At 36.7% G+C, this 20976-nt stretch overlaps 1 protein-coding gene across 2 annotated transcripts in view; it reads right to left on the bottom strand.

The window, feature by feature from the left end:
• The window catches only part of LOC130241478 (LHFPL tetraspan subfamily member 6 protein), a 138332-nt gene that overhangs the window by 6983 nt on the left and 110373 nt on the right, over positions 1-20976 (bottom strand). For both annotated transcript variants that reach the window (XM_056473266.1, XM_056473267.1), the window contains exon 3: positions 194-292. In XM_056473266.1, the coding sequence (XP_056329241.1) occupies positions 194-292 (99 nt within the window). The remainder of the gene's footprint in view (positions 1-193; positions 293-20976) is intronic.

The following is a 20976-nucleotide window of genomic DNA, read 5'->3' as shown; positions in this document are numbered from 1 at the left end:
GTGAATTGATACTTAAAATAAAGGGTTTTTAAACATCATATTTCAGCAACACAAAAAACTTTTTCTCGAGGGATCTCTGTGAGCAAGGTCAACTGCTGGGCATAACTTAATGAATTCTGTCAGTGCGTAAATAATAATGTGGATGCTGAAATATGCATATGAACTTCAGAGTGAAGGTGACATGAGGACTTACCGAGTTCAAACTGATCTGAGCTGTTGTTACACGTCTGCCGGACCTCCTCGCTATCCCAGCCCAGAGGATACAGAGCGCATCCCGAACCAATGAGCAGACCTGCAGAAACAACAAGACCACACAGTCAGATTTTTGTAGTCCATCATTGAGGATTTATGTAGATGTATTTAAATTGAAGTTATTATAGTTTTCCATTGTTTAAATTAGTTCTCATTTAGATGCTATCTTTAAGTTTGCTATTTCAGTTTGTTTTACTTTGTTTCATTATTGGTTTTGTTAGTTTCGTATTTATTTTGTGAGTGATTCCCAATGGGGAATTCCCCATAATGTCCTTCTGACATAACGTCTCCATTCCCTCCTTCAGGGAACGAGGGTTGCAACAGTAAGACTTTTTCTTTTATTCAGATTTTCTCTTTATTTCCGTTAAAAAATATATATTTTTGGCCAATATTTTTACTCATAGTGTTTGTTTACTAAAATAACATTGGTGCAAATACAGATTTATACAGTTTTTATATTAATTTCAGTAATATTATTGAATAATATGCACATGTTTATGTGGTTTTTGTACGATACAGTTTGTAAAGTGATATTTTATTTTATAGTATTTTCATAGATATATTTTATGATAGACTTCATTTAAACAAGTGGTCGTTATTTATGGTATAAAATCGCTGTCATAAATATTTCGTGCGTAAATTAAATTCACGCATGCGTAATTCTAAAATCGTAAAGGAAAACGAAGCGTACTCGTAATTTTACGAGGGTACAATTTCAAAATCTGCGATTAGAACAGACACAGATACGACATTTTCTTTGTCTGTTTGTATATGATTGATAATTTTACGATGGGTGTACTTTACACACACGAATTACAGTTTCACCACGGACACGAAGTCCTGATTACGAGTACGAATCAAACAGCGACACTCCACTGTCAAAATTACGTCACCGCTGTCACAGGCATTAATAAACAAGCGAGAGTCATCGATCACAACGGCGCGCCTGCTGGACACTCGAGCTCACACACACCGTCTCAGGTAAGATTTCTGTTATTCCCTCTTTGAGAAATGTCCGTCATGAGCTGTAATAAAGGTTGCATTGCAACCCTTATATACAAGTTAAAAAGTTAAATATTTTTTATTTCATCTGTCAAGTTTTTAAGTTACTACACCCTCAAAATCATTGAGATGTCTATGCTAAATGTGCATTACAAAAATTAAGGAAAAAAGGTTTTACGTACATTCGGACCACGAGTCCACATATATGGACATCATTTTTCTCTAAAACTACATCATATCAAAAGATGATGCTTAGGTTTGTATTCTAATTTGGTTCTAATAAGCCCAAATAGCAAAGAGAAATAAAAAATGCATGTAACAAAACACCTTGGGCCTTAAGAGGTTAATTAACTGTAATCAAATTCCCTAAAAATGAAAAGCAATCCCTTACTTCACTTTTTCAGTAGTAATTACTGACATTTGCTAAGGATGAGTACGACTATAGATTTTTTCAACCTGTTAAACTTGATGCTTGAATTCTTTCAACGAGCCATAGATCTGCACCTAACAAACAAGTTTAAAACCCCAACAAACACACTGTAAAACAACACAACACAATGCGATAAAGCCACTCAGCATGTTCCAGCAGCTGCGCTGTTTGATGGCTGTGATTATCATTTACAAACAGCTGCAGCCGGATCAGACTGATTCGGATCATTAATTGTTCAGCGCAAGTTTGTGAACCGTTTAAAGAGATTCATTAAAAGCATCATCTCTTTCAGTAATCAGACATCACTTTTGAATCTCAGAGCAGCAGCTGGTTTAGTCAGTTCAGAATAACAAGGAATAATGTGTTAGTATGTCTTTCTTATTATATACAGTGCTATGCAAAATAGGCCACCACCAGCTTTGGGATCCTTTTGTACAAATCTAAAAGGTATAGAGCAAGTGCAGGCGCATTACTTTTGGATGAACTATGGTAACTTTTAATATACAAATTGAACACATGAGAAATATGTACACACTATTTAGAACAAAATTACTTAAAGACTAGAATCAAAAGTGTGTTAAACGTGACCTGTTTAGCACCAAGCTTCTCTGAAATGGTGTGCTGTTTAATATCAAGCAATCTTCAGCATTCCTCAGATTTCTTCCCTGGATTTAGCATGTTTTATCTTTCTTTTTCTCTTCAGTTGAATCTCACACAGCCTATAACATCACCTATACATATAAGGTTCAGGTCTGGACTCTGTGGAGGCCATTCCATGATTGTCTTCGTTTGATGAGCTGTTTTTTTCTCCAAATATGATTTGATTACATTAGCAGTGTGTTTGGGATCTTTATCAAGCTAAAAAAATTTCAACTATTGATCTAAATTTTCACATGAAGTGACCAGGTATAAACAGCCCCTAAAGGACAGCAGAAACTGTTAATCTTTTCGCATTTAAATGCACAGGTTTACAATGATGAAAACAATATCCAGCTGATAGAAAGACAACACATAACCAAACCCAACCACTTGTTGCTTGAAATGTATCCCCAATTCTAGAACGAGTTAGAGAATTAGCATATACAAATATTTTATATTACGATAACCTTCTGGAAACCACAAAATGAGGTCAGCAACATAATAAATAAAACCTTAGTAATAAAAAGCCGGACTGCACAGTTAAAAATGGACCAGGATCAGTTGAATCCCAGTGGTATCAGCCGTGGCGGATGAAGATAAAGCTTCATCTCCAGATTTCCGAAGCGTGTTCTTGACATAGCCTGTGTCCCCTCGACTCTGCAGATACACACCGGCCCACAGGTCCACGGCTAAAGGGCTTTTCTGTCACATTAGCTTAATCCTTTCCAATTTACCCCCTCACATGGCTATCAGTTTTAACGGTTTAGCGGTTTTAGCTGCAATGCTGAACCGCCATCACAACACACAGACTTAGATAGCAGTCAGGAAACCATCTCTCCACACGCACACACACACACGCACACGTGCACACACGCGCGCACACACACACACACACACACACTAACACACACTTACTTGTATTTATGATTTACAGGGACACTCTATAGTCTTAAACGCTTATGATATGGCCCTACCCCTAAACTCAACCCTCACATGAATTCTGTGACAAAATTTGAATTTCAAAAGACTTTAAGTATGATTTTGAAACATTTGAATTAGAGGGACACAAGGTGTGACCCTGTAAACCACCTTAATAGAGTACACCTAAGTCATACCTATGCCATTACACAACTTCGTGTCCCTCTAAACCACATATACCTGTGCACACACACGCACTCACTTACTTGTATACATGGTTTACAGGGACACTCCATAGGCATAATGTATTTATACAGTAAAAACTGCTTATGATATGGCCCTATGAATAAACACAACCCTCACAGAAAACCTGTGGCAAAATTTGAGAATCAAACCTTTGTAAAGTATTACACAACGTTGTGTCCCTGTAAACCACATATACCTGTGCACACACACTTACTTGTATACATGGTTTACAGGGACACTCCATAGACGTAAATTTGAGTATCAAACCTTCGTAAAGTATGATTTTTAAGCATTTTGAATTAAAGGGACACTAGGTGTGACCCTGTAAACCACCTTTATAGAGTACACCTAAATTATTCCCATGTCATTACACAATGTTCTGTCCCTGAAAACCACATATACCTGTGCACACACACACACACACACACACACACACACACACACACTTATTTGTATACATGATTTACAGGGACACTCCATAGGAGTAATGCATTTTATACAGTAAAAACCGCTTATGATGTGGCCCTACGAATAAACCCAACCCTCACAGAAAACCTGTGGCAAAATTTGAATATCAAGCGTCTTCGTAAAAGTATGATTTTTAAGCATTTTGAATTAAAGGGACATGAGGTGTGACCCCGTTAACCACCTTAATAGAGTACAACTAAATCATACCCATGTCGTTACACAACGTTGTGTCCCTGTAAACCACATATACCTGTGCACACACACTTACTTGTATACATGGTTTACAGGGACACTCCATAGACGTAATGTATGTTATACAGTAAAAAAGTCTATTATATGACCCTACCCCTAAACCAAACCTCACAGGAAACTTGTGGCAAAATTTGAATATCAAAATACTAATCAAAATAGCATTTTGAATTAGAGGGACACCTTGTAAACCCCCTGAATAGAGTATACCTAAGTCATACCCATGTCATTATATAACTTTGTGTCCCTGTAAACCACATATAGTTGTGCACATACACACACACTTTCTTGTATAGATGGTTTACAGGGACACTCTATAGGCATAATGTATTTTATACAGTGAAAACCGCTTATTATTTACCCCTAAACCCAATCCTCACAGGAAACCTGTGGCAAAATTTGTATATCAAAAGACTTAGAGGGACACAAAGTGTGACCCTGTAAACCACCCTAATAGAGTACATCTAAGTCATACATATGTCATTACACGACTTTGTGTCCCTGTAAACCAGTGGTCCTCAACCACCAGGTCGCGGACAGATACCGGGTCGTGGAACAATTGGTACCGGACTGCAGAAGAAATCATTAATTGATTCAGTTTTATTTATTATCTGAGTGTGAACGATCTTTTATTTTGAAAAGTCTCTTAATTTGAAAAATGATTGCATTCTCTGGCTTACATCTCAGTCACTTGAGCGCCCAAATGTAACCCACAAGAAGCAAAATGAGTAAGAAACAGATGTCTTTGGAAAGTTTGGAAAGAGGAAAAGGCCCAGTGAAGGAGCTGCAAACTGCCAGGTGAATCCAGCATGTCTGTGCAAGTAGATCAACTGCTGGAGATCGCAAATGGCGGCAGCCTTTTAGGGGCCATTCGCAATTTCGCTTTTCTAGAGTTCATACAAGTTCGTTTTTCCAATGGAGGTGCACACAGGTTGCGTGACACACTCGTGCCTTCCAGACACACCCAGTTGAATGTAAACCACATTTACCTGTGCACACACACACACATACTTGTATACATGGTTTACAGGGACACTCCATAGGCGTGAATTTGAATATCAAACCTTCGTAAAGTATGATTTTTAAGCATTTTGAATTAAAGGGACACTAGGTGTGACCCTGTAAACCACCTTTATAGAGTGCACCTAAATCCTAAATCATTCCCATGGCGTTACACAACGTTGTGTCCCTGAAAACCACATATACCTGTGCGTGCACACAAACACACTTTCTTGTATAGATGGTTTACAGGGACACTCTATAGACATAATGTAATTTATACAGTCAAAACCGCTTATTATTTGGTCCTACCCCTAAACCCAACCCTCACAGGAAACCTGTGGCAAAATTTGAATATCAAAAGACTTAGAGGGACACAAGGTGTGACCCTGTAAACCACCTTTATATATATATATATATGTATACATGGTTTACAGGGACACTCCATGGGCGTGAATTTGAATATCAAACCTTCGTTAAGTATGATTTTGAAGCATTCGAATTAGACGAACACAAGGTGTGACCCTGTAAACCAACTTAATAGAGTACACCTAAGTCATACCTATGGCATTATACAACTTCTTAGCACTGTAAACCACATATAACTGTGCACACACAGACATACAAAAAGAGAGAAAGATAATCAAATTCTCTGTGCGGCTCATTTTTAATACGTGTGCAGACATTGAGATATTAATCAGGACTCGAGAGAGGCAATCATAAAACCCCTCTAGAATGTGTATTAAGATATGATCTCAATGTGCTTTACATTGGGCAGAGTGAATTATTAATATCTCATCGATGCCAGTGTTTTTTAAGGACACGCTCTAAATGAAAGCGTTTCACACTCTCCAAATGGCATAACAGTATCTCGTTGCTGGATAAAAGATGACAGCTTCTTATAAAGCATACGCTCGATTTAATCTCAAAGGAGTCTTGTGTGACTTGTAAATGTCTGATGTATTAGAGATTCTCCTGAATAATATTACGGACTGAAAACTATACCTCATGATTCTGATCAGTGACACGTCAAATCATGCAAGAGATGAGAACAGAAATAAAGTGGCTATGAAGAATATCAGTGTTGTTTCACTATAATTCAGGACGCTGTTATCATTTAGAGTTTTACATTTTACTTAAATTTTTGGTTCAGTTATTTTTGAATCTGAAATATGGTGTGTGTGTGTGTGTATTTATTTATACAACATTTCTGTCTAGTTCTTGATTCTGATTGGCTGATAGCTGTGCGATGCGAAACAATGGTGTGCTTGGTTTTAACATAACTTTATTCTTTCATGAGTTATTTACAAGCCCCCTCAGACATACTAATGTGCCACAAAAAGGACATTAATATCACCAACCATTCCTATTTTATTACGGTGTATCCATATAAATGACCCACCCCGTATATATATAAATACGTGATCATAATATTTTATATTTTGATATGTTCTATTATGACAGTTATTTAATTACATTTAATTTAGGCTGTTACTCAAGGAAAAAGGTCAATTGAATCAACATATATTTATTACCAACAAAAATCTTCATCTACTCATTACTCAATACTACTCAATACTGCAATACTGTATATTAACCAGCAGCTAGGAAGCCAAGAGTGTCAACATGGGTTACATTCCTAAAGGAAGAACTGATCAAATGTACACTCTGAAGTCGCTTTGGATAAAATGATCTGTCAAGAAGCACACCGAGATTTGAGCTAGCATGCAACTCATTAGCAATATGCTAAAAACAACCCTCGTATCACTTTAATAACCATCAACATCATCCTTTAGCACTGAAAACCACCTCTTACATTTCAAAACATGCCATGAAAGGGAGATCTTGATGAGTCTTCGTAATGCAAAAGTCATCCGAGATTGTAGATTTTGCATTTCCAGCTACAAAATAAAAACTTTAGCGATGCTGACATCTGTATTTGAAAAAGTTTGCGTTTATATAATCTTCGCTGCGGCAGAGACGCCAACGTGTTTGCCAGCAGCCCGGCCTTGTTGTGACGCTAATGTATTCCTGCTGAATATTAAACAAAATCATAAATTCTCTTTCATGTCGTCAGTAATGTCAAGAGATAAAGAGGCGTGTAATCAGCTCCAAATGCCCCGCAGCGCTCAAAAGTAAAAACAAAAGGGTTACAGCCTCCTCCATCCTAAAAAATTAAAGCAATGCAGCATGAGGGATTTTATTTTCAATTTTTTTTTGGTCTTCATTAATCATAAAGTGGGTGCTGTCCTCATTTTAGCACCGGGAGACGCATAGCACTAATACAGCTAATTAGCATGGTAATAAAATGTTATGCAACCTTCGTTTAGTTCTGGACGTTTTGCTTTTATCTGAACCGTGTGCGTTAAAAAGTGGAGTGAAAAATCCAATTATTATTGTTGCCGAATCATTCTGTTCGTTCACTCGGGGAGGGAAAAAATGATCAGTTTTGTGAAACAGGAGGTTTTAATGAAGCACGAGCATGAAGCCGTTCTTCGCTGCTGTGGCAGGATGACAAGGAGAACCGGAGAATCGGTTCCACTCTCTATTGATCATTAGACCAAAGTGATGCTCCTGTCTTTTATCTTCTCTTCTCTTGAGACAGGAATATTCTTCTATTGCACAAAAACATATGTTAATGACGCATATTACTTATTGATTTGCACGAGAAAGTGCGACAAATAATGAGCGTTCTCTTCGCGAGAGCTGGAGGTGAAGAAACAAGATCTGAGATGGAACACCACAAGAATAAAATGAATGCGATCATTTGACTCGAATACATGGTTTGTTTTGAATCTTGAAACTCAAACTGGTTGAATAAGGATATTCACAAACTCAAGTAAACATTACAGCAATATGTACTGTACTTTTAAACGGAATTGCTATACAACAGTATGGACAACGATAATAAAAAAAGATAGAAGTGATTTCTAAATTTACTTTGACTTGTATTACATTGCATATAATACAACAGCTCATTATTTAATGTGCTCCTCATCATTTATTTTTAAATAAACACGTCTTCCAATTTTGGTTCCTGCAACACATTTAAAAAAACGTTGGAATAGTGAAGCATTTATCACTTTGTAATGTTGCCATTCCTTTTCACAGCACTTAAAAGACATTTTAGGGATTGAAGACACCACAAAATGAAGTGTTTCAGGTGTAATTTTGTCCCATTCTTTCTGCAAACAAGTCTTAAGGTGGGCAAGAGTACGGGGTCTTTGTTGTCACGTTTTGTGCTTAAAAATGCGCCACACATTCTCTATTGGAGACAGGTCAGGACTGCATGCAGGCCAGTCAAGTACCTGTATCCTCTTCCTCCGCAGCCAGAACTTCGGAATGTCTGCGGAATGTGGTTCTGCATTGTCTTGCGGCAGCCTTTCAATAATTTCCTTAAGTATTTGTTGGCAAACGGGTGATCCTCAGCCCATCTTTGCTCCTTAAGGACTAGACCTTTTTTAGATGCTGATATTGTACCAAATCATAAACCAAACCAAAGTAGAAACAACTGTCTGAGAAAATGAAGTTAAAGGGCACATAGTTGACCTCTTTTTTCTGATTTAATATTAATATTCTGGTTCTTCTGAGTGTGCCAGTTTAGGTTCAGTTTAAAACACAATTCAGATTTTTTTATTATAATGTGTTAAAAAGTGTCATGTTGGGGGCGTGTCCACAGCTCGCTGATTTAGGGGTGTGTTGCTTCACATGTAAATTAGTTTCGGCTTCCCGCCAACGTAACAAGGGGGCGGGGCCATGAGCTCACCCGCTCTGCGTTTGCAACAGAGTCTGACAAGCAGACTGAGAGGAGCAGGAGTGAGAGGATCCGCATTCAGTCGTACATGTACGACTCTGACACAGACCAAGCAGAGAGTACAAAATCATTTGTGTCTTTGTACAGTTTTACAGCCAACTGTGTGCTAGTTTCAAGTGCCGAGCTTGTACACAGAATCTAATAACCACGCACACTGAATTAACTTTGACTGAGGCACCGGATGCGCCGCTCGAAGCCGCGACACGGCACACCAGACACTCTCTGTGGCGCGGCAGAAACATGAAGTGTCCCGAATCGTCGCGCCACACATTTTTGAATTCTAAACATAGGTTTCTGCAGCGGTCCGCAGCGCCCAGCCGTCGACTTGAGTGTACCCTGATAGAAACCTATGTTTAGAGTTCTAAAACGCATGCTAGTTAAGATCACAGGGAGCTTCTGGGATCGCGAGAAATGCAAACGGCTGAAGTATAAGGTAGACTCAATGAGAAGTACACATGTTTGCAAACCTACCTAAAGATACAACCAATAATTCTGATTAGAGCGATAATGTGGAGAATATTGATCTTGTGTTGAGCCCAATGAGCCTTGCATCTAAAAATAGAGCTAGCGTGTTCCTTTAGTGATATCGCTTCGACTCACGCTGAAAATGGCGGACGTGAATCAACAAACTGAGGATATGATGACGCGCCTGTCAATCAATATTGGTGGGCGGGGGGACCGCACTCCTACGTAAAGTTACCATCGGTTTGAAAACCGCTCCAATTGGTCCACCGCTTTTTATGTTGTTAAATTGAAAAAAAAGCACTGGGTGTGTTTATATCACCCCAATATGACGGTCTATACACCATACATGCACATATGTCTGTCCAAACAACTTGAAAAGTAGATTTTTTTTACCATAGGTGCCCTTTAAAACAATGGATCTCGTGACTATTGCGTACATGTGGTATCAATTGTTCTCGGTTTCTTTTTAAATTTTTTTTGTAGATTTAGATAAAATTTTTGTATGGAATTTTTAAAAAGGCGCCTCGATAGTTCAGTCGTTAGCATTGTTGCCTCACAGCAAGAAGGTCACTGGTTCAAGTCCCAGCTGGGTCAGTTGGCATTTCAATGTAGAGTATGTTCTCCTCATGTTGGATGTTCGCGTGAATTTCCTCCGGGTGCTCAAGGTTTCCCCCACAGTCAACACATGCGCTCTTGGGGAATTGGATGAACTAAATTGGCCGTAGTGTATGAGTGTGTGTGTGAATGTGAGAGTGTATGGGTGTTTCCCAGTACTGGAAGGTCATCTGTTGCATAAAACATATGTTGGTGGTTTGCTTTGATGACCCCTGATAAATAAGGCACTAAGCCGAAATAGGTGAATGGAGAACAAAAAAAAACAAAAAACGGTCACAGCTTCTAGTTCATGCTAACTTTAAAGGAGTAAGATGCTCATATCCTGGCTCTTGAACAGAGTTGGGCTGGCTGTTTATTTATATTTCATACAAGAAAAGCAAACATAAAGAAAACAGTACAATGATGTTTGTTCGGCGTTCATTCTATTAGCTCGAAGTAGCTTGCCTAGACGGTGTACACCTTCAAACAACTAATGATTCCCAGTGATGATGGAACAAACATTGTAAATTCACTTAACAGTAGAAACTCAAGATTCAATTCTAATTAAAAGCAACACTGACATTTTTTGGTTTCAAGTTTATAACTGTAAAGCTGCTATATATTATGTAAACTCATACATAAATAAATAACGAAGTCGGCAGCCATTTGCTTCCAGTGCCTAAGGAGCAACTCAGGCTTCAGTGCCTTGCTCAAGGGCAGTTCAGTTGAGGGTACTGAAAGTGGAAGAAAACACTGTTCATTCAATCCATAACCTACACCTCCTGCTGCTATACTGGAAATCAAAACCTGCAACTTGGGATGGGAACAGAGAACTGGTATTTTTTTTTAGACTGGTACATAACTGGGTCAATGCTGGACAAGTCTCAGGACAAACGGCACTGGTAATGATACTAGTGCTGCTCTGTCTCCGAATACTAGCTAACAAGAAGCTGCTGCTTATCTATTTATGCCCCTGAATGTATGTGGCTGGGATTTGCTTGATGTATGTGTGATATTCTTGCACAACACGTGTAGGGGTGCAACATTACAGATTTCATACAGTTTGGTTCGATTTTTGCATCACTGTTTAGTACGGTTCAGTGTATGTTCAGTAAAAAAATAAGACCCTGTCAAATAAAACGTTAAGAAAAACGTTACAAACATAAGCACAACGTCTATTTGATCTGATCCAGGGGTCACCAATCTCGGTCCTGGAGGGCCGGTGTTCCTGCAGAGTTTAGCTCCAACTTGCCTTAACACACCTGCCTGGATGTTTCAAGTATACCTAGTAAGACCTTGGTTAGCTTGTTCAGGTGTGTTTGAATAGGGTTGGAGCTAAAATCTGTAGGGCACCGGCCCTCCAGGAACAAGTTTGGTGACCCCTGATCTGATCCTTTAGGCCAGGGGTCACCAATCTCGGTCCTGGAGGGCCGATGTCCCTGCAGAGTTTAGCTCCAACTTGCCTTAACACACCTGCCTGGATGTTTCAAGTATACCTAGTAAGACCTTGGTTAGCTTGTTTAGGTGTGTTTGAATAGGGTTGGAGCTAAAATCTGCAGGACACCGGCCCTCCAGGAATAAGTTTGGTGACCCCTGCTTTCAGAGTAAACCTAATGATATCTTGGAGGAGGTCTCTTGTTATTGTCGTCATGGAGTAGTGGAGTGCATGAGACTGATTCCTGAAAGACCACAGTGACAGACGAGTAGTCACATTGATCCTGTGGGCCACTTTCGCTTACATCTCGGTCACTTTAGCGCCCGCATTTAAACCACAAGCAGCATAATGAGTAAGTGACAGAGGACTTTGGAGTTTCTTTGCTAAGAGGAAAAGGCCCAGTGAATGACAACTCATTTGTCAACAAATCAGGTGAATCCACCATGGCTGAGCAAGAAGATCAACTGATGGAGATCGCAAATGATGGTGGCCTTTTAGGGACCTTTCGCAAATCGCTTTTCTAGAGTTTGCACTGTTTCCAATGGAGGTGACACACTCACACCAAAGAATCCCTCAAGCACACTGCGAGTCACGTGACAAGAATTGACCGATCAGCTTCAGCTTGTATGGAATATACACATTTCGGAAGACTAATTATCTCAGACAAACACAGAACACCCAAACACTGCAGTGCTTTGTAATTTTCTCCATAAGTAAGACTTGTATCAGAGTGACAGCAATGCTTTGTCAGCTTGTCATCCTCTGAGAAAACGGTTGAAGGTCGCCTCACAACCTACAACCTACGCAACACAACACCCCCCTCCCTCCTCCTCCCCGGTATGACTGTCAGTAATATGAATGGAACTCGGACGTACTACATACACCATTTTGTCATCATCACGTGACCTACCCGCCTCAGTTGCGTCACTTCACTTCCATTCATGATTTCTCTCGTGGTGCATCAAGGGATTGTGTAGCGGCCATCGGATGCACACTTCAGAATCTCGCTGGAAGTAGTAGGTCATCCCGGGTACTTTGAATTCAACACAGGCTTATTCTGAAAACGTAGTCCTTTGTATGTTTCTGGACACCGCAAATTATGTAGCCGGAGGTACGTATGGCTGCATTAAATTTTTTTTAAATGAACACTACGAGGCAGTATGGCGCCGTTCCATTTTGGCTTACCAGCTGACCGCTTACCTCCAGAGAGGAGCTGACCAGGACTACGAGGTTCGAGTTCGGGGAAGAACGGTTCCAGAAATCAGGTAAGATAAAAACAGAATCCAAAAATAAAATAAACAAGTAAATAACAGGGTGAGAATGTGGTAAAATCCGAAAACGTGGTAAAAATCTGCTTTTCTTTTTCTGAACGGCTTTTGTAAATTGTTGGTTGGGTTTAGGGAAGTGGGTGGGCGGGACAATCGATAAAATTGCCTGGGTTTAGGGAAGGAGGAGGGAGGGTCAGTCGATTGGTGGTCGGCCAGTCAGTCATTCAGTCAGTCAGTCAGTCAGTCAGTCAACAGCGGCCTCTGGTGGTTTTACGCGAGAACAGTGGGCGCGAGAGAAATTTGAGATATGAAAAAGCACACACAGTGGCTTATCGTGGATTCGCGAAAACAAAAACTGCAAAAATACGTACCTCCCGGGATGTATTTCGGGGTCTCCAGAAACGTATATACGACTACGTTTTCAGAATGAGCCTGGGTTGGGTTTTAGCATACTATACAGTATGGAAGTATGCGATTTTGGATGCAGCCACTGACTTGTATGCAGTGTGCTCATGCAAATATTTAATTCCACGTTTATTGTGAACCCAGCATAAAAGACTTTTATCGCCACCTGCTGGTTCGGCGTGCCCTTAACATACATCACAATGAGTTTTTGCATTTCCATGTGGACAGAGACTTAAAAAAAATGGCCCGGAAATCTCAGTTTATGAAAATATCTGTATATATGTGGACATGGGCTTAGAAGAGTCTCACCTCAAGGCGAAATCTGTTAAAAGCAGCGCCTCCAGCATGCAGTCTGTCATTGCTCCCTCTTTATTAGATTGCATTTCATTAAGGTAAGACGTTTAATCCCATCCTCCACACTTCCTATGTGGGTTATTGAGAGACTGAGGATGGGTAGAGGAGGGGTGGGTGGAGATTAACCAAGAATGGAAACAGCAACTTTATTGATGTGCCAAGAAACCACAGGGAGGTGGAAGATCTGAGCGCCAGCGAACAGAAGATCTCTCTCGAAAAAAAGGCCTGTTTTCTGTCTTTCTGTTTCCTGTTAGCATCAAACTTTGTGACCTCTTTATGTCTGTTTTTGGAGTTCAATGACAGACACAAACCAAAAAAAAAAAGCCATTGATGATTCTCCTCACGCCGGCGTCCCAGATGTGCACGCAATTACTCGTCTGAGGTGAAAAGCGGCACGTTTTAAACTGCCGCAAATGTGCTGTAATGAATTCCATCTATTTCAGAGAGGTTTTGACATGCAACGAGAGCTGCTTTGGTTTTGGGAAGCGCTCTTGTGGTGCGAATGAAAATGAGCTGCTCTGGAAATCTACAGCTTTGTTTTAATGATTTCTCTGAAGTCGCTGATGGATTTGTTTGAGGTGATTTTTGGATTCACTTGTTGCACTTTATTGTGCACGTGCACACACACTTGCACTAAAAGAAATATGCATTGGATTTACTCAATTTTTTTAAAGATAGGTGGTTGCAAACTGGCATCACAGTGGCTCAGTGGTTAGCACTGTGGCCTCACAGCAAGAAGGTCGCTGGTTCAAGTTCCAGCTGGGTCAGTTGGTATTTCTGTGTGGAGTTTGCCTGTTCTCCCCGTGTTGACGTGGGTTTCCTCCAGCTGCTCCGGTTTCCCCACAGTCCAAAGACATGCGCTACAGGTGAATTGAATAAACTAAATAGGCCGTAGTGTGTGTGAATGAGTGTGTATGGGTGTTTCCCAGTACTGGATTGCAGCTGGAAGGGCATCCGCTGTGTAAAACATTTGCTGGATAAGTTGGCGGTTCATTCCGCTGTGGCAACCCCTGATTAATAAAGGGACTAAGCCAAAAAGACAATGAATGGAGGTCTAAATTCAGCCCATATAAACTGTTTGCAGCCACTTACCTTGTAAATCCAATAAATCATCTTTTTCAGTGTGTCTGGCATCACATCAATGAACATCTGTGTGATTTTTATGATGGTGTGTTGCTGAAACGGCACTGGATAAATCAGCAAAAGTCTCTTGAGTGGTCAGTTGTTACATTGTGCAGTCGAAACAACGGCGGATTGGTGACTAGAAAAATATGTAAATAACCGCTGAGACAGGATACCAATTTTATACATACCTGTGATGGCTGGGCTAGCCTCTTTTCTGTCATTCCACTCATAATTAAATTTTAAAATATTTCTCAATTTATATTTTATGTCCGTTTTTAGGTGTTTTTGCTTTTCATTAACGTTTCTTGGAAAGAAAATAGCAGCAGTATTTTGTAATTTTATTTTTGCCAATTTTAAGTGTGAATGGATGAATGAATGCGTGAGTGAATGAATGCAATATTTTATTCGTAGAATTATTAGTTAATTTTTTTTATTTAATGACAAGAAAACATGAGCAATAATAGGTACAATAATAATAATAATAATAATAATAATAATAATAATAATAATAATAATAATAATTATTAATATTAATGAGCTTACATGTTAATGTTTATTATATTTTGAAAATGCAACAGTATAAAGTGTATAACTTGTCTGTTTTATTTTATTTTGCTTCATTTTACTTTTATTTTACTTTATTATTTAATTTATTTTACCATTTTATTTTGTTATTTTATTATTTTTATTTTATTTTATTTTACTTTACTATTTTCTTTTCTTTTTTATTTTACTTTACTATTTTACTTAGTTTTTTATGTTACATTATTTTACTTTGTTTTTTTATTTTATTTTACTACTTTATTTTATTTTACTATTTTATTTTACTTTATTATTTTATTTTACTTTATTTTTTTCTTCACTTTTATTTTATTTTATTTTAATTTACAATTTTATTTTACTTTAATTTTTTCTTTACTTTTATTTTATTTTATTTTACTTTATTGTTTTATTTTATTTTTTCTTTACTTTTATTTTATTTTATTTTATTTTACTTTATTATTTTATTTTACTTTATTTTTTTCTTCACTTTTATTTTATTTTATTTTATTTTAATTTACAATTTTATTTTACTTTATTTTTTTCTTTACTTTTATTTTATTTTATTTTAATTTACAATTTCATTTTACTTAATTTCTTTCTTTACTTTTATTTTATTTTATTCTATTTTATTTTAATTTACAATTTTATTTAACTTTATTTTTTTCTTTACTTTTATTTTATTTTATTTTACTTTATTGTTTTATTTTACTTTATTTTTTTCTTTACTTTTATTTTATTTTACTTTATTGTTTTATTTTACTTTATTTTTTTCTTTACTTTTATTTTATTTTATTTTACTTTATTGTTTTATTTTACTTAATTTTTTTCTTTACTTTTATTTTATTTTATTTTACTTTATTATTTTATTTTACTTTATTTTTTCTTCACTTTTATTTTATTTTATTTTATTTTAATTTACAATTTTATTTTACTTTATTTTTTTCTTTACTTTTATTTTATTTTATTTTACAATTTTACTTTATTTGACTTATTTAATTTTTCTTGTATTTTGTTTTATTTTATTTAACTTTTTTATTTTACTGTACTATTTTATTTAATGCTATTTTACTTCATTTTTATTTGACTTTCATTTTATTTAACTTAATTTTATTTGACATTACTAATTTATTATTATTATTATTTTTTATTTTTGCTGATTGATACAACTACATAGTGTGTGGTGACCCAACAGAAGGACATTTTCTAACTATTTTCTTACTACAACTGAAATCGACAAGTTTTATCACGTTCAGCATAATCTCAAAGCCAGTCATTTGCTAGCATTCACAACAACTTAATATCGTCCAGCCACAATATAGGCATCAGGCAGTAAACAAGCTGGCTTCACCAACCGGGATTACCAACAACAAGGAACTGCACGTGGGAGAGGTGATACAAAAAAACCCATCCCTCTCCATCCCTCCCAAAATCCAGCCCAATCTCTCAGCCTCTATTAAGATCCGACATCTGCGTTTGAGAAAGAAATCGATCGGCGCTAGTGTAAAACCAGTCCATTACAGGCTGCCATTAACGTCGTCCATTAAAGAAGCATTCAATATCCAGGGCGTATAATGAGTCTGCAGTTAATGTGAGCTCACGCACGCTCTCTGATTATCTCTCCCACTGCCGCTCACATCCATAGCAGTAATTAAAGATGAAAATCACAAGCTCAGAATACTCAACTAGAGCAGTAAATGAGAAGAAGCAGACCAAATGCCTCTGTTCGGGACACTTTTAGTGTACCGGCTGCCCAATGGCTGAGCTGAGAGATGAAAGGCAGACGGACAAGTGGTGCTAATTTCAGATTTTTGACTTCAGCGCAAGTAGACTTGACCTAAATTAGAATTAACTAGACGCAAGCTGAATTAGACGTGACTTGATCTGAATCTGACTCTACCTATAGACTTGACTTGTCCTGAATTAAACCTGAAATGCATGGTCTTAAAATAGGCCTAGGGTCAACTCCACTTAAATTAGACTTGACCTTAATCTGACTTAACCTAGATTAATTGACTGGATCTCACTTAAATTAGACATGTCATAACTTAAATTACGTAAACTGACCCCACCTTAAATAACTAAACTGGATGTGTTTTGACTTAAGCTAGATTTGAAATGGCTTAAAATAGGCTTAGACTACACTTGACTATACAGTACACTGTTTACATTAGATTTGGCAAAAACAAGACTTTGCTGCGAGTCTTTAACGAGATGTTCCTTGAACTGATTTGAGTAGACTAGACTTTAATTAGATTTGCCTTAATTTGGCCATGCGTTGACGTGAATTAAACTTGAGATTAATTTGATTTCATTTGCGAGGACTATAATCACATTTGATTAGACATTTTTGACTTTAGCGCAAGTAGATTTAACCTAGAAGAGATTTATTTATTCCCAAGCTTAAGTAGACGTGACTTAAAATAAATTAGACTTGATCTTAATCTGACTTACCTATAATTAGACTCGACTTGTCCCGAATTAAACTCGAAATATGTTGTCTTAAAATAGGCCTAGAGTCAACTCCACTTAAATTAGACTTGACCTTAATCTAATTTTACCTAGATTAGCTGACTGGATATCTCTTAAATTAGACATGTCATAACTTAAATAGATTTTCAAATGGCTTAAAATAAACCTAGACTAAACTAGACAGTAATAATTAAGGCAATAATTAGACTGTTGCGAGTCTTAAATGAGACATTCCTTGAATTGATTTGTGTAGACTTAAATTAGACTTGACCTTAATCTGACTTAACCTAGATTAATTGACTGGATCTCACTTAAATTAGACATGTCATAACTTAAATTACGTAAACTGACTTTACCTTAAATAACTACACTGGATGTGTTTTGACTTAAGCTAGATTTGAAATGGCTTAAAATAGACTAAGACTACACTTGACTATACAGTACACTGTTTACATTAGATTTGGCAATAACAAGACTTTGCTGCGAGACGATCCTTGAAGTGATTTGAGTAGACTAGACTTTAATTAGATTTGCCTTAATTTGGCCATGCGTTGACATGAATTAAACTTGAGATTAATTCCATTTCATTTGCGTGGACTATAATCACATTTGATTAGACATTACTAGACTTAAATTAGACTTAAATTGGACATTAATTTAGACTTTAATTAGACTTACCATAAATTAGACTTTTAGTGTACCATCTGCCCTATGGCTGAATCGAGAGGCAGAGGAAAGACGGGTAAATGGTGCTAATTTCTGATTTTTGACTTTAGCGTAAGTAGACTTGACCTAAAAGAGATTTAATTAATCCCAAGCTTGAGTAGACGTGACTTAAAATAAATTAGACTTGATCTTAATCTGACTTGCCTAAAATTAGACTCGACTTGTCCTGAATTAAACTCGAAATATGTTGTCTTAAAATAGGCCTAGAGTCAACTCCACTTAAATTAGACTTGACCTTAATCTGATTTAACCTAGATTAGCTGACTGGATCTCACTTAAATTAGACATGTCATAACTTAAATAGATTTTCAAATGGCTTAAAATAAACCTAGACTACACTAGACTATAGAGTAATAATTAAGGCAATAATTAGACTGTTGCGAGTCTTAAATGAGACATTCCTTGAATTGATTTGTGTAGACTTAAATTAGACTTGACCTTAATCTGACTTAACCTATATTAATTGACTGGATCTCACTTAAATTAGACATGTCACAACTTAAATTACGTAAACTGACCCCACCTTAAATAACTAAACTGGATGTGTTTTGACTTAAGCTAGATTTGAAATGGCTTAAAATAGGCTTAGACTACACTTGACTATACAGTACACTGTTTACATTAGATTTGGCAATAACAAGACTTTGCTGCGAGACGTTCCTTGAAGTGATTTGAGTAGACTAGACTTTAATTAGATTTGCCTTAATTTGGCCATGCGTTGACATGAATTAAACTTGAGATTAATTCCATTTCATTTGCGTGGACTATAATCACATTTGATTAGACATTACTAGACTTAAATTAGACTTAAATTGGACATTAATTTAGACTTTAATTAGACTTATCATAAATTAGACTTTTAATGTACCATCTGCCCTATGGCTGAATTGAGAGGCAGGGGAAAGACGGGCAAATGGTGCTAATTTCTGATTTTTGACTTTAGCGTAAGTAGACTTGACCTAAAAGAGATTTAATTAATCCTAAGCTTAAGTAGACGTGACTTAAAATAAATTAGACTTGATCTTAATCTGACTTACCTAAAATTAGACTCGACTTGTCCTGAATTAAACTCGAAATATGTTGTCTTAAAATAGGCCTAGAGTCAACTCCACTTAAATTAGACTTGACCTTAATCTGATTTAACCTAGATTAGCTGACTGGATCTCACTTAAATTAGACATGTCATAACTTAAATAGATTTTCAAATGGCTTAAAATAAACCTAGACTACACTAGACTATACAGTAATAATTAAGGCAGTAATTAGACTGTTGCGAGTCTTAAATGAGACATTCCTTGAATTGATTTGTGTAGACTTAAATTAGACTTGACCTTAATCTGATTTAACCTAGATTAATTGACTGGATCTCACTTAAATTAGACATGTCATAACTTAAATTACGTAAACTGACTTTACCTTAAATAACTAAACTGGAAGTGTTTTGACTTAAGCTAGATTTGAAATGGCTTAAAATAGACTAAGACTACACTTGACTATACAGTACACTGTTTACATTAGATTTGGCAATAACAAGACTTTGCTGCGAGACATTCCTTGAATTGATTTGTGTAGACTTTAATTAGATTTGCCTTAATTTGGCCATGCCTTGACATAAAGTAAACTTGAGATTAATTCGATTTCATTTGCGTGGACTATAATCACATTTGATTAGACATTACTAGACTTAAATTAGACTTAAATTGGACATTAATTTAGACTTTAATTAGACTTACCATAAATTAGACTTTTAGTGTACCATCTGCCCTATGGCTGAATCGAGAGGCAGAGGAAAGACGGGTAAATGGTGCTAATTTCTGATTTTTGACTTTAGCGTAAGTAGACTTGACCTAAAAGAGATTTAATTAATCCCAAGCTTGAGTAGACGTGACTTAAAATAAATTAGACTTGATCTTAATCTGACTTGCCTAAAATTAGACTTGACTTGTCCTGAATTAAACTCGAAATATGTTGTCTTAAAATAGGCCTAGAGTCAACTCCACTTAAATTAGACTTGACCTTAATCTGATTTAACCTAGATTAGCTGACTGGATCTCACTTAAATTAGACATGTCATAACTTAAATAGATTTTCAAATGGCTTAAAATAAACCTAGACTACACTAGACTATACAGTAATAATTAAAGCAATAATTAGACTGTTGCGAGTCTTAAATGAGACATTCCTTGAATTGATTTGTGTAGACTTAAATTAGATTTGCCTTAATTTGGCCATGCCTTGACATAAAGTAAACTTGAGATTAATTTGATTTCATGTGCGTGGACTATAATCACATTTGATTAGAAATTACTAGACTTAAATTAGACTTAAATTGGACATTAATTTAGACTTTAATTACATTTAGCATAAATTAGACTTGACTAAACCTAAATTAGATTCGATTAGCCTTAAACAGACTTTTTTGACATCCCTTAATCTAGCCTTGGCTTGGCTTAAATTAGACTTGACCTTAATTAGATTTGACTTGATTGAAATTAATCTTGATTAAAGTAAATAAAGGTAAGATTTGATCTGCCTTAATAAGACTTTTTTTGACATACCTTGACCTAATCTAGAC

This window comes from Danio aesculapii, chromosome 15 (assembly GCF_903798145.1).
Source record: "Danio aesculapii chromosome 15, fDanAes4.1, whole genome shotgun sequence".
NCBI classification, from domain to species: domain Eukaryota; kingdom Metazoa; phylum Chordata; class Actinopteri; order Cypriniformes; family Danionidae; genus Danio; species Danio aesculapii.
This window is presented reverse-complemented; position numbering and strand designations above follow the sequence as displayed.